This window comes from Primulina tabacum, chromosome 13, assembly GCF_025594145.1.
Source record: "Primulina tabacum isolate GXHZ01 chromosome 13, ASM2559414v2, whole genome shotgun sequence".
NCBI lineage: Eukaryota > Viridiplantae > Streptophyta > Magnoliopsida > Lamiales > Gesneriaceae > Primulina > Primulina tabacum.
In genome coordinates this window covers 32,872,347-32,885,201 of record NC_134562.1, presented here as the reverse complement: position 1 = coordinate 32,885,201, position 12,855 = coordinate 32,872,347, and the positions used below count along the sequence as shown (strand labels likewise).

General features: G+C 37.0%; 2 protein-coding genes across 2 annotated transcripts; both read left to right on the top strand.

Moving 5' to 3' along the window:
- Window positions 1-2,293: 2,293 nt before the first annotated feature.
- Window positions 2,294-3,752, top strand: LOC142522907 (serine acetyltransferase 1, chloroplastic-like). The gene has a single exon (XM_075626488.1). The coding sequence runs from the start codon at window positions 2,398-2,400 to the stop codon at window positions 3,496-3,498; it is 1,101 nt and encodes a 366-aa protein (XP_075482603.1). The 5' UTR covers window positions 2,294-2,397; the 3' UTR covers window positions 3,499-3,752.
- A 2,991-nt stretch (window positions 3,753-6,743) lies between these two features.
- On the top strand, window positions 6,744-12,596 carry LOC142522566 (putative DUF21 domain-containing protein At3g13070, chloroplastic). Its single transcript, XM_075626028.1, has 14 exons — window positions 6,744-7,509; window positions 8,227-8,324; window positions 8,411-8,504; window positions 9,019-9,096; window positions 9,229-9,332; window positions 9,492-9,573; window positions 9,796-9,935; window positions 10,002-10,080; window positions 10,194-10,257; window positions 10,685-10,776; window positions 10,904-10,969; window positions 11,651-11,767; window positions 11,910-12,089; window positions 12,202-12,596. The coding sequence occupies exons 1-14, from the start codon at window positions 6,913-6,915 to the stop codon at window positions 12,460-12,462; spliced, it is 2,052 nt and encodes a 683-aa protein (XP_075482143.1). The 5' UTR covers window positions 6,744-6,912; the 3' UTR covers window positions 12,463-12,596.
- Window positions 12,597-12,855: the final 259 nt, after the last annotated feature.

The window sequence follows — 12,855 nt, the reverse complement described above, 5'->3', positions numbered from 1 at the left end:
TTTGATACAATCATGAAATATTCATAGTGTCATCACATGCACAACTAGAGAACCTTTGTCTCTAATGCACATCTGACACTCTTGCCAGAGATTTCATGTACTACTATTTCGTTACATCACAAAGGATATCCACATCCGTAGGTGAGAGGCGAATTCCCGACTACAACGCACTGGTTCCTACACATGTCGCAATTTCACCTACCTAACCTCGTCACCTTATGACCCTCGCGGAGTCGGTAAACGAGTCAAAACACAATCATACTATGTAGATACTCAGTGTTGTCCCGAGTCATAAGGACTAATTATGTACAATCACAACCATAGACTTTTTCTCTCGATGAATGATAACCACTTGAAAAGTCTGAGGGATGGTTGTTCGGTACAATCATTATATGATTACTCATCTGCATGATTGGACATCTCTATTCCATTACCTTGAAACACGGTACACAAGATCACATATGCTAGTTTCAAGCTCAAGCGGCCTTTATCCTTGTTTTTAGGCCGGTGAATTGACTAGAAATAAATTAAGAATATATAGTATTTACAAATGAGTTTCAAGATCGAATTAAGATTCATTTGTATTAAAGTATAATCAATGCTATATCGATTGAACGAATATGAGATAAAGTGAAATGAAACCATGAAACGTAAATCATATTAAAATAAAGACTATTTATTACAACTGAGTCGATAAATTCTCTAGTCAACCGTTGGTTTACATGACATCTACTCCAACACCTTGCTCTTCCCTCAACAATCCAATTTCTTACCCAAGCATTATCAGAAAAGCATAAGACCCCATGTGGTTCAACCTCTCTCAATTTCCAACCCGAGCACCATTAGAAGAGCAACCGACCCCATGTGATCTGACCTATCTCAATTCCCTACAAGTACTGACCCGTCTCCGTCAAGAAGCATGTCCCCTACCTGAACCTAGGGGTAAGGAAATAACTTCTGCTCGGCCAAGGAGAGACTAGACTAGCTCGGGCCGATGGTCGGGGAGGGTGGTATGACGGGGCGTCCGACCCCTCTTCAAACCCTACCTGAGCCCCACCAACAACTCATAAGTTAATATACCCGATCCTTGTAAAGATGGAACACACATATGAATCTTTAAAGAAGGAAAGAAATCCCGATGATCTTGGGATACACTTAAAGCTGCCAAAATGTTATACGTGTCAGTGTAAATCCGATAACAACTTATTTACCTAACTGAGGTTATTGCTCAATAAGGTAATTTAATTCTCCTACCGCCTATAAATACGGATTGTTTCACCCTGACCCGTGCTGCCTGCACGGGCAATGAACGGCCCGGATCATTCCACATGAGTGATCCGGGCCCACCTCCATGTAAAAAAAAAATTGACTCAGAAAAATTCGAGCCGTTGGATCGACCCTTGCGGGCACTGCCAGCAGGGGTAGGGTCGAGTAAACCTATAAATACTCATGTATGCGTTATGATTCGGGACCTTTCAACATTGTTCACACTCAACATTACTTATTCTTGCACTTTTCGTCTATATTTTCTTGAGTATCTGATTTAAATATCGGAGAAGTCATGACAAAAACACTCATGACGCCCCCTAACAGCTGTTGATCTATGCAGATCCGGCCCGGCCCCAATACATTTGACCCGAGCCTTAAGGTGTTGAAGATTTTCTCACTAGACCGAACTCAAGGTAATTTTTTTGTTACATTAATAAATCTTTTGTTCAATGTTTGAAGTATCTTGTGGGCTCACATAATTAATTAATTATAAACGAAAAATCAATCTAATAAAGAATTCAATAAGCTCATTCAATTAATTATAAGTTTCCAAAGTATTAAATAAATTAGTATGGTCTACCTTATATATAGAAATCCAGCACAATTAACTCTTCTATGATGGGTCGAAGATCCCTAAAGTTATGGTCCCCCAAGACACAGAGTATATACGGCACACATATTCTAGATCTCTCTTCTTCACAAGAATAAATGGTCAATTCTCTGTTGTCTTATAAGATCCATAACTCTGATGCTAGATCAATCAGTTGATTCTTATACGTATTTACTCTTATTTATGTTTTTTGATAATTCAATATGAATTCTTGAAGTGTTATGATATATTGATTTAATCGCATGATTTATAAATTTAATTTTATTAAATCTCCGACATTCAATATTCAAAAATTATATTGTGAGATTTGTTTTGTTCTTCGATATAAATTTAAATAAATTGTAACGAGGAACACGATGAATCGGTGTAATTAATTTGCATTTTGTTTTCAATCTGCAAATTTCAAGTAAATTGTCGTGCAAGAAAGATATAGTTCTCTCTCTTTGTCCACTTCTCTGCCTCTATAAATCTCTCTCCTCACTCCGATTCTTATTATAATTCCCTTCGCCCTCATATCTATGTCCACAAATTCTCTTCGATACCCATTTTTGTTGCATCAGCCATTATTCAGGCCTCCGAAGCTCTACGCTTACACCATGTCCACTTGTCTACGCTCCTCCAGAACAGAAAATTCCCAGACCAATCCAAAGATTGATGATCGTGATTTCAGCGATTATGTAAAATACTGCAGACCCAATTTCCCCGATCTTGTTTCTTGCGTACCCATTCCGGGGAAAACGTCGAATATCCTCCGCACGAACACACACACTGTTTTGGAAGAAACGAACGTGGACCCTGATGAAAAGATTGGTGATTTATGGCTACGGATGAAGGACGAAGCTAGGTCAGATGTTGAACAGGAGCCCATTCTGTCAAATTGGTACTTTCGTTCAATTTTGTCTCATGGATCCATGGAGAGTGCCCTAGCGAATCATCTTTCTATAAAATTGAGCGATTCTAGTTTGCCTAGCTGTACCCTTTATGATATTTTCCTGGGGGTTCTCGTGGGGGATCAAGAAATCATGATAGCAGCTCATGATGATTTGAAGGCAGTTAAGCAAAGGGACCCAGCTTGTATCAGCTACGCTCACTGCTTCTTGAATTTCAAAGGATTCTTGGCATGCCAGGCTCATAGGATAGCTCATAATTTATGGACTGAAGGGAGGAAAATCTTGGCCCTGGTGATACAAAATAGAGTGTCCGAAGTTTTTGCGGTAGATATTCATCCAGGAGCCAAGATTGGTAGGGGAATTTTGCTCGATCATGCGACAGGAGTTGTGATTGGAGAAACCGCAGTAATTGGGAATAATGTATCAATCTTACATAATGTGACTTTAGGTGGCACTGGGAAGGCCTCTGGTGACCGGCACCCGAAGATCGGCGATGGTGTCTTAATTGGTGCAGGAACCTGTGTTTTGGGAAATGTTAAAATTGAAGACGGGGCTAAGATTGGTGCAGGATCTGTGGTGTTAAAGCAAGTGCCTGCTAGAACGACTGCTGTAGGAAACCCTGCTAGATTGATTGGAGGGAAGGATAATCCAATTAAGCTAGATAAAATACCTAGCTTGACAATGGACCACACATCAGATATATCTGAGTGGTCTGATTATGTTATTTAGAGTGACTACACTTGTATTTGTTTTATTTAGACTGTAGAACTTCTCTATGCTTGTAAAAGAGAACTGAGTTCTCCTATTCACATAGGCATCAAAGCTGTTAGATTGCTCCTTATATGGGCTTGTTAGTTCTGTCATGTTATGTGGAGATATAAACTTTGGTCTATGTCCACTTTTTCTTGTCTTATCAGCTTGTTGGTTCTGTCATGTTATGTGGAGATATAAACTTTGGACTATGTCCACTTGTTCTTGTCTTATCAGCTTGTTAGTTCTGTCATGTTATGTGGAGATATAAACGTTGGACTATGTCCCCTTATTCTTGTCGTATCAAATATTTCTTACCTTACTATTGTTTGCTACTGTTTAGATACAACTATAATTTATGCTTCAATTTTCTTCTAGGCTTTTGTGGACGGATGGACGGACATGTTTCGGAGTATACTAAACAAAGTAGTGCTTATAGGACTGTATTTGTGCAAATCCTCTTAGACTAGGTTTCAGATAATATATGGATCCTTCATTTCTAATTGATGACTTGGAGCAGAGCAACAATGATCATAGAACCGAGATGTTATTTCTGCTTGCCTGTGGCTCTAACCATAGGAACTGTAGTATTACCATTGTAAATGACGATTTTACCTTTTCAGTTATTAATTGTTACAAATAAAATAGATATATGAATGATGATGATTGTAATTTGAATTAAATGATTTGATTGGTGTGCGATAAATAATCAAAATATGTACATGTGAAACCTTTTACATATTTAAACCATGTATGTTAAATTTTTATATAAAATATAATTATGCTAGTAGGATATTATGTTTGAGCTTTGATTTTACTTTATTTGTAAGGGGATAAAACAATTTTAGCTCAATATTATTAGTATAATGATTGAACTTAAAATTTATTTTAATTAACATAAAATATTATATAATACATGTAAGTAATGGATTCAGAGTTTTGGATTTTAGTTCTCTGAACAACAAAAAATAGACTTGATCCCAACAATCTAAGTCGCCAGACTGTTATACATCTCATTCCCATCAGATCAGTGTTGGGTAGCTAAAGCTGACTGTATCCTTTCCATTGCCAATAAGATCATCCTGCCGAACACAAATCAAGAAAGAACGTGCTCGAGTTAAAACATGATAAAAGAGATTGACACAACTTAGATGTTTCTGTCAACCAATCCCAAAAGAAATAATAGTGGATTGCAAAAATAAAATATGATGTTCTGGGACATAGACCAGAAAATAAAATGCAAGCAGAAATTCCAATCTAAGTTGCCTCAACAAGTGGTGCTGTGATACAGCAGAAGACGAGAAACAATATAATCGGCAATAAAGAGATCATATTTTGAATACAAGGAGAGTGAGTTCTTGATACAACGAATAGCTGGGGAGAACGTTAACATCAGACAGAGAAACAGCGGAGAGCCCTCGCTCACATTTGTCGTCATTAAAAATTGTACTTGAATTGGTTGATAAATTCATGTTTACGTCTTAAACCGACCTTACTTCCAAAATTTTCCATTTTGGTCAAAAATCATTTTCTTCAAAAGTCCCTGAAATAGAAATCCAATGCTTGCGATATAAAGGAGATTGTGCAGTAGGGGTCTTGAACTTTTGATCACCTGATTCTAATATTATTTTAGTAACAACGTTTCATGAAGTGTTCGTGAGATAGTTTTGTGGTGGCTAAAATCCTCCGTGGTGTTTACTGATCATCGATGCATTGTTTCTTGAATTGTAACCACCATTTCAGTATCCGAAAATGGAGAGAACTGGAGCGTTGGCCAGAGGCAACTAGTCTGTCTGGGACGTGTTCTGCTAAAGAAAAGCCAGGTCCTCGTGCTCGACGAGGCCACAGCAACAGATAACCTGATTCAGCAAACCCTGAAGCAGCAGTTCACTAACTCGACCAGTCGACCACCATCGCACACAGGAAAACGTCCGTTCTCGAGTAGCATTATTAGATCACTGTATGGCACAACTGCTTCGAACTTTTGTCAGCATCTCCTCTTGATGTTTGCTCGCTGATTTTCTGGTGCAGGACTCTTGAAGGAGTATGATACTCCCGGAAAGTTGCTCGAGGTCAAATCATGTTCATTCTCGAAGCTCGTAGCGGAATATAGCATGAGATCGACTTCCTGTCATGAAAATCTTACAAATGTTCAGGAATAAGGAGCTATGATGATGATGAAACTGGCATCTCCCAAATATTTATGCAAGAATTCAAGTTTGTTGCTGCTGGGTGGGGTACATTATCACGGGAAAAATCCTTTTACTAATGTATGAATATTGTTATTGAAATTGGGTTTGCTTTCAAAGTGCAAGATTTGGCAAATGGAAGAAATGGGGCATCTTTGTGTGGAAGCCCTAGGAAGAATTTCAACATTTTTTGCCAAATTCTATGAATAATCAAATCTTCTATGTTTGATTAGGTTGTATTCTAAATTAATATATATATATATATATATATATATAGTTTATTTGATATGACTTATTGGGTATACAATTTCATCACATCCAATATATGGACATTGTTTCAGCGTTGTTAGTTTTGTATTAAGGGAATTCAGGTTATAGCAGAAGCTTTGGACCTAGGTCTGCAGTTTTGTATTAAGGATGTAGCAGGAGCTTTGGATTTAGGTCTGCAGAAGTCGCACCTAAAAATCCTAAGAAAAAAATAGTATATCAATATCTGCGTGACCGCGTCATACATATAGAATGTTAGAAGTGTCGGGGAGTGTCCGACGAAAACTCTTTGATACTCAAGTCGGCGCTAATCAAAACCATAGAGAATAAAGAAAGGTTATAAGAAGTGTTCTAAAATAGGATCGAACATGCCGGTTCGACCGTGAATCGATCATTTTCTGATCTGGCCCAGGCTTATAAAATGATTTACTGGTCAAAACAATCAAGAATCGGTCGGACCGATCATAAAATGATTTTAAATTTTGTTGAAAATATCATTTTAATAGCGTTAAAAGTTTAATTTGATTTATTTTTTATTTACAAAATTTAGATATAATTATATTTGAATGTATATATATTGCTAAAAATTTTAAACTTTTATTATTTATATATATCTATATTGAAATTTTAAAATATTATATAATATAACAATTTTATCATGAAAACATTACTTATAAAAAGCCTATATCAAAAATGAGAGCTTATCCAATAAGATAGAGCGACTTTTTTTTTTAATTGTTTTGGAGGGACTTGTGGGCTGTGGGCGTGCCACTAACGATGGAGAGGTAAATATGTCATTTCAAACAAAAATAGAAAAGAAGAGCTCCACAGTAGCCGCTCTCCGACACGATGATGGCCTTCTCGTCTGCTACAATTCACCTCTTCAAACCTCGTATAAAACCCTAGATGTGCTTAATTATTCTTCATTGTGTGTTCGATGTTTAATTTTTATTGTTCGCGAAGTAGTAATTACATGGATGCAGCTTCAATATCCGCGGCCATGCCGGGAAACGTGCTCGTGAGTCGGGCTGCATACATTAACAGTTCGGATTCATCATTTCTCGTCATCAGCAATCCTAGATTAAATATGTCCTCAAGATTCTTGCTCAAAACTGTCGGTTGTGACATCACTTGTACTCGGCCGTACAATTCTTGCTTCCTCCTTTTCGATTCATCTAAAAAATCTCCATTGTATTTACGGACCGTGGAAACTAGATGTTTTGCTAATGATGGGAGCGATGATGTGGATGTTTCAGCTTCATTTTGGGGGAGAAAAGGATCGGCGGTTGTGGCTGCGGCAATTGGGGTGGTGGTGATACTGGGTTGCCGAAGAGTGGTGGCACTGGAAGGGGTTAGGAGTTCGGGTTATAAGGTCTGGGAGCGGGGTTTGTTGGCGTTGAGGACCTCGTGGCCTACGATTATGCAGGTTTTGACGCTTGTCAAAGAGCATGGTTTGATTCTTGCGACGCTTTTGGGGCTCTCAGCGTTTTTTTCCATGGCTGAGACTTCGATTACGACTCTGTGGCCTTGGAAGGTATTGGAATTGGGATTGCGGATGAGCTAATTATTATTTCCCTATATTTTTCGTCCCCAAGGAAATGCCAATGGTTTTGTATTTAAATCTGGATATACTTTTTGCCAAGCCATCTTGATGTTACAGCGATATTCCTTTCAGCTGCTGTGTGCAGGTGGTAAATACAATTTTGACTTCACCAGACACGGCTATATTATTGTTTTTGTTGTCAAGTAATAAGAAACCGTTTTGACTATGACTCGATATCCTGACATGGTTGAAATGAAATTGTATCTCTGCTTTAACAAACTGAATGGGGTCTACTTGTCCATTTTGGAAAAGTTGACTAATTGTTAGGTACATTGATCTCATTCATCAAAGGTGAAGCTATGTGTCATTTGTTTCTTGTCACAGAAACTCAGCTATTGTTTATAGGTAATATTGATTATATTTTTTTCCCTAGATCTAGATGCAACCCGTAATTACAAATTTCTGTTTTTAACTAATGGATGGGCTTAAGGAATAACTAAGGTCACACACAGTCAGGAAAAGATTGTATCCTAAGTAATGGAAGTACAATTTGACCACCCTTTTTTCCCAGACAAGAATGTATTTCAGTTACTCTGACCTATTTTTAGGTAGTTTCTGTATATTTGGTGTAATTGTCATCCACTACTTTCATCAGGGTGAAGCAAGAAAGCTAAATATAGTTAATCTAAAAGGTTTTTAATATGTCAGGTGCGGGAATTGGCTGAAAAAGAGTCTGATAATGGTGTCTTTAAAATGCTGCGGAATGATATTACTCGGTTCCTGACAACTATCCTTATTGGCACCACGTATTGCTTTTGTTATGTTAACTTAACTCTGGTTTATTTTTTGGAATCTAAACCATCTTTTAACAGTAGATATTTAATTTACTCAGAGTTGTAAATATTGGTGCTACGGCATTGGTCACTGAAGCTGCAACAACAATGTTTGGTGAAGCTGGTGTTAGTGCTGCTACTGGAGTTATGACAGTATGTCTAGACTTGAGCAATTATTTCTTATCTTCTAGACTGAGATTAAGTAATTTGCTTTCATCCATTAAAAGCAAGACAAATCTCTAGAGGGCCATTCTACAATTCTGTAATGATGCTTGGTTTTTGCCATCTTTGTGCAACTAGGCTACAAAAGGATGTTTGGTTTTTACAACTTTTAATGAAGAATGTGTGCATTGTGCCATTTTTCATCCCTTTTTTTTGGAATGATCAAACAATGCCTCTACTTGTCAACATCATATTAGTTTCCTTCCTAAAGTATGAAATCAAATAAACCTTTTGTCATGATCATTTGTGTGGACTGTTGGTCATATTTTCCCTTAAAAATGTAAAAATTCCTCTGTAGCTATGTTTTAAGAAGTTCCACCTCTGTTGGCTTCTTTTTGCGATGATGTTGTGCCATAAAATAAAACTTGATCTCACCTTGACGTGTGATGAGTGTTCAGTTTTCCCTTAACAAGCTTGCTATGCCTGAAATTGTCAATAACCTCAGGTTGCAGTTTTGCTCCTCACTGAGATTACACCAAAAAGTATAGCTGTTCACAATGCCACTGAGGTTGCTAGGTTTGTGGTAAGTAATCTTCTGGCGCATAGCTTGAGAATTAAGTCTATTTTATTGAGGAATGTAAAATAAAGGCATTTATGGTACCGTGTATGTATGCAAGAGACACTTATAATGATGTGTGCTTTCTGATGCCATTAGGTCAGGCCAGTCGCGTGGCTTTCTTTAGTCTTATATCCTGTAGGAAGAATCGCTACATTTTTGTCAATGGGGATGTTGAAACTGCTAGGTTTTAAAGGGAGAAGGTGTGGTTTTCTTGTCTTGTCCAATGTTTTCTATTTTGTATAATATGATATTTGGAATGTGTGGACTTGATAATTATGGTCTCTTAACTCTGATGCACTACATTCTACATGATTTTTATTTTTTGCGCTAATGCTTTACCTGTTTCTTTGATATATTAGTGAGCCTTATGTAACTGAAGAGGAACTGAAATTGATGTTACGAGGAGCAGAATTGAGTGGGGCAATCGAGGAGGAAGAACAGGTGATTAAATGGGTTTTGCAAAATTGTCCATTAACTAATACTGTTGACACATGAAGATACAGCACTTTGTTAACCATGTTGTACAAAATAGAAATTTGTTCTCTTTATACTTGATGGTTCTTTTTATGAACCGATGAAACTGTATATTGTATCTTTGGAGTCTATATAATGTATCATTTTCACAATGCTGTATGTAAGAGTTATTGGAATGATCTTTGACAGGATATGATTGAAAATGTTTTAGAAATAAAAGATACACATGTTCGAGTGGTCATGACGCCTCTTGTCAATGTCATTGCTATTGATGCTAGTTCAACATTGGTCGATTTCCACAATTCATGGATTCATCATCAGTATTCCAGGTATTGCTTGCCTTTTTTACTCGTTTTTCATGCTAAGATCCACCTAATAAACGCACTTGCTTTCAGGGTTCCTGTCTTTGAGGAGCGCATTGACAATATTGTTGGTATTGCATATGCGATGGATCTTCTGGATTATGTGCAGAAGGTCAATTCATTTCTAATGCATATTTATTTCTTCAGAATGTGTTTCTTTCATATTTTCTCACTGGCCACTTAATTATCAGAGCATGGAGAATGATATTCTATTTGGTTTTGAAGGGGGAACTTTTGGAAAGTTCAGTTGTGGGAGACATGGCACATAAACCAGCATACTTTGTTCCTGGTAAACTCCAAGCTTTTTAATCATGATATTAACATTTGAATGGGAATTCTAGATTCCATATTTAAAAAGATTTCAAGATTCCGTATATTTCGGAAAACTATAAGGATTCAAGTTCAACAAATAACAGCAGTTTATAACATTGCATGACTTCACTGTGTTGCCTTTTTAATCTATAAGAATCATATCCCGATGTTGATGATACAGCTAAAGTGATAATAACATCGAGTTTCCCTTAACCAGTTATTTCTTAAGACACTTCTATGCTTTTGAAGCTCCAACCGCTACCCAAGTGTTAGTTTTTCAAATTACAATACTGCTCAGTCAAGAGTGTTGCACTATATCTTGATTTTTGTCTTGATCTATGGTTTTATAGCTTTGATTTACTTGAGCGGCTCGAGTGATCTACAGAATTCATGCAATATTGCAGATTCAATGTCTGTGTGGAATCTTCTAAGAGAGTTCCGCATCAGAAAGGTGCACATGGCTGTAGTTCTAAATGAATATGGAGGAACTGTTGGAGTAAGCTATTCTTCAGCTTTGTATACATTTTTTGAAGTATCATCATCCATCTGTAGGTCAATTTTTCCAGAAAAACTAAGATTTATTCTTGTTTATTTGATTTATCATTTATTTTTTGCTGCAATAGATAGTGACCCTTGAAGACGTCGTCGAAGAAATTGTTGGTGAAATTTTTGACGAAAATGATTCAAAAGTAAGGTCATTTTGTAATTTTGGGCATTACTATATGTCTATATCACTCATGTGCTTGTGTGATCGCATTCATAAATTTGCACCATCTTTGGCAGCTTTATTTTCTGTCTGGAAATGTAGTGATTGAGCTGACCAATATGTATAATAGTTGTACTGTATCGGATGGCTGGTGAAAGTGGCATCTACCATCGAATGCTTTTCAACTCAAAACACCTTGATTTCTTACTTTTGTATTATTGCATCATTATCATGGGAGAAACCTTCTGGATGACCTCGGTATTAAATTCTTAACCCCCAGCTGGTGGTGAAAGATAATTTTCTGCAAATATTCATTTTTCTCGAACTTTAAATGCTTTCGAAGCCAAGTATCGATACAAATCACTCAAGGTCATTATCAATGTACATTCCGAAGAGTAGTATCATACTCTTTTACTTAATCTTACTTTGTAAATCAGCGAGTCTCGACACATTGTCACTAAGTTTTACTTTTCCCTCTAGGCATTACATACTGGTAAGAGTTTGAATCATCTCGGTGGTAGCAAAAGATCTAGTATCCAATTATGAGAGAGCCTGTAGTTTAAATTTGCTAAGCTAAAAGGATAAATTTTGAGTTGGTTATTATGAAAGAGCATTGAAACATGTCCTAATACTGAATAGTGTTGCTCTTTATTACTTATTGCAGGAGGAAATACGGAAAAAAAATGGTTACGTCGTCATGCGTGCTGAGGGCGTTTATGATGTGGATGCTAATACAACCACTGACCAACTTTCTGAAGACCTTAACATTAAAATGCCGGAGGTCTTTCTATCCTCTTTTGGCTTTGCATGAGTTGACTTACATCCCTTGGTTCTTTAAATTGGAAGTTATTGAGATTTGTGCAGAAATATTGAAAAATCTTCCGTACAAGGAACTCTATTGTGTTTATGTTTTGCTTATCCAGGGTCACCAGTACGAAACAGTGTCAGGCTTCGTGTGTGAAGCTTTTGGATACATCCCAAGGACAGGTGAGACAACACAAGTGATACTTGAAAGAGCAAACCAAGAAGAACAAGGAGACTATAGTGTAACAGAATCCGACCGACAAGATGAAAACAAGAAGAGTCAACTCTTCAAGCTTGAGGTATTGTCTTGTCAATATCTTCTTCATAACATCTTAGAAATCAAAGATGGAGCTTAAATACTATAAGCATCTTAAATTCTTTGAGATGAAAATGGCCTTATAACTGGCTCAGATACTAGCTGGGAATGCTAGAAAGGTTAGTTCTGTTCGATTTGAACTAATAACCCATGATGAATCATCATTGGAGACGAAAGGGTTCCCGCATTTGGTTCCCAAGATTACAAAAGCAAAAGGGAGTACTGACGAAGAAACAGATCAGACGGAAACTGATGCTGTCCAGTTTCAGGTAACAGGCGATAACTTTGTTTCACCTGGTAAATATGTAGCTAATGTAAAAGAAGACAATTTTGGCGAAGCGAGTAAACATTATTAGTTGTATTGAATCACCCATTCTTTTAAACCTTCACGAATGAAATTAATTGGAGGAAAGTTTTCATTGTAAAACTGCAATGCCCATTAGACAGTAGTTGGAGGTAGTTGAGAATTTGAGAGGTAGTTGAGAATTTGATATTCAATGGTAAATACACACCATTTAGCTATATAGTTAACGATCTGTTGAAATATTCTTCTCGAATTCGATACGGGATATGATCCTTACACCCTCTGTTGTTAGGATTATATTATGCATAGACTTTTGATCAACGTGGTATGTTTAGGACCAGTTTACCTAAGCATTTAATACAGAATTTCAGTGAGAGTAGAACCAGCGACATAAACTTTTTCATATAATTTTGTACTCACACATAGTAAGCAATTGAAAAATGTT

Excerpts from the sequence above, each read along its gene's own strand:
- LOC142522907 (XM_075626488.1), top strand. The coding sequence starts at position 2,398 with ATGTCCACAAATTCTCTTCGATACCCATTTTTGTTGCATCAGCCATTA.
- LOC142522566 (XM_075626028.1), top strand. The coding sequence starts at position 6,913 with ATGTTTAATTTTTATTGTTCGCGAAGTAGTAATTACATGGATGCAGCT. Across the intron at positions 10,081-10,193 it reads TTCTGGATTATGTGCAGAAG|GGGGAACTTTTGGAAAGTTC; the intron begins GTCAATTCATTT and ends TTGGTTTTGAAG. Across the intron at positions 10,777-10,903 it reads AATATGGAGGAACTGTTGGA|ATAGTGACCCTTGAAGACGT; the intron begins GTAAGCTATTCT and ends TTGCTGCAATAG.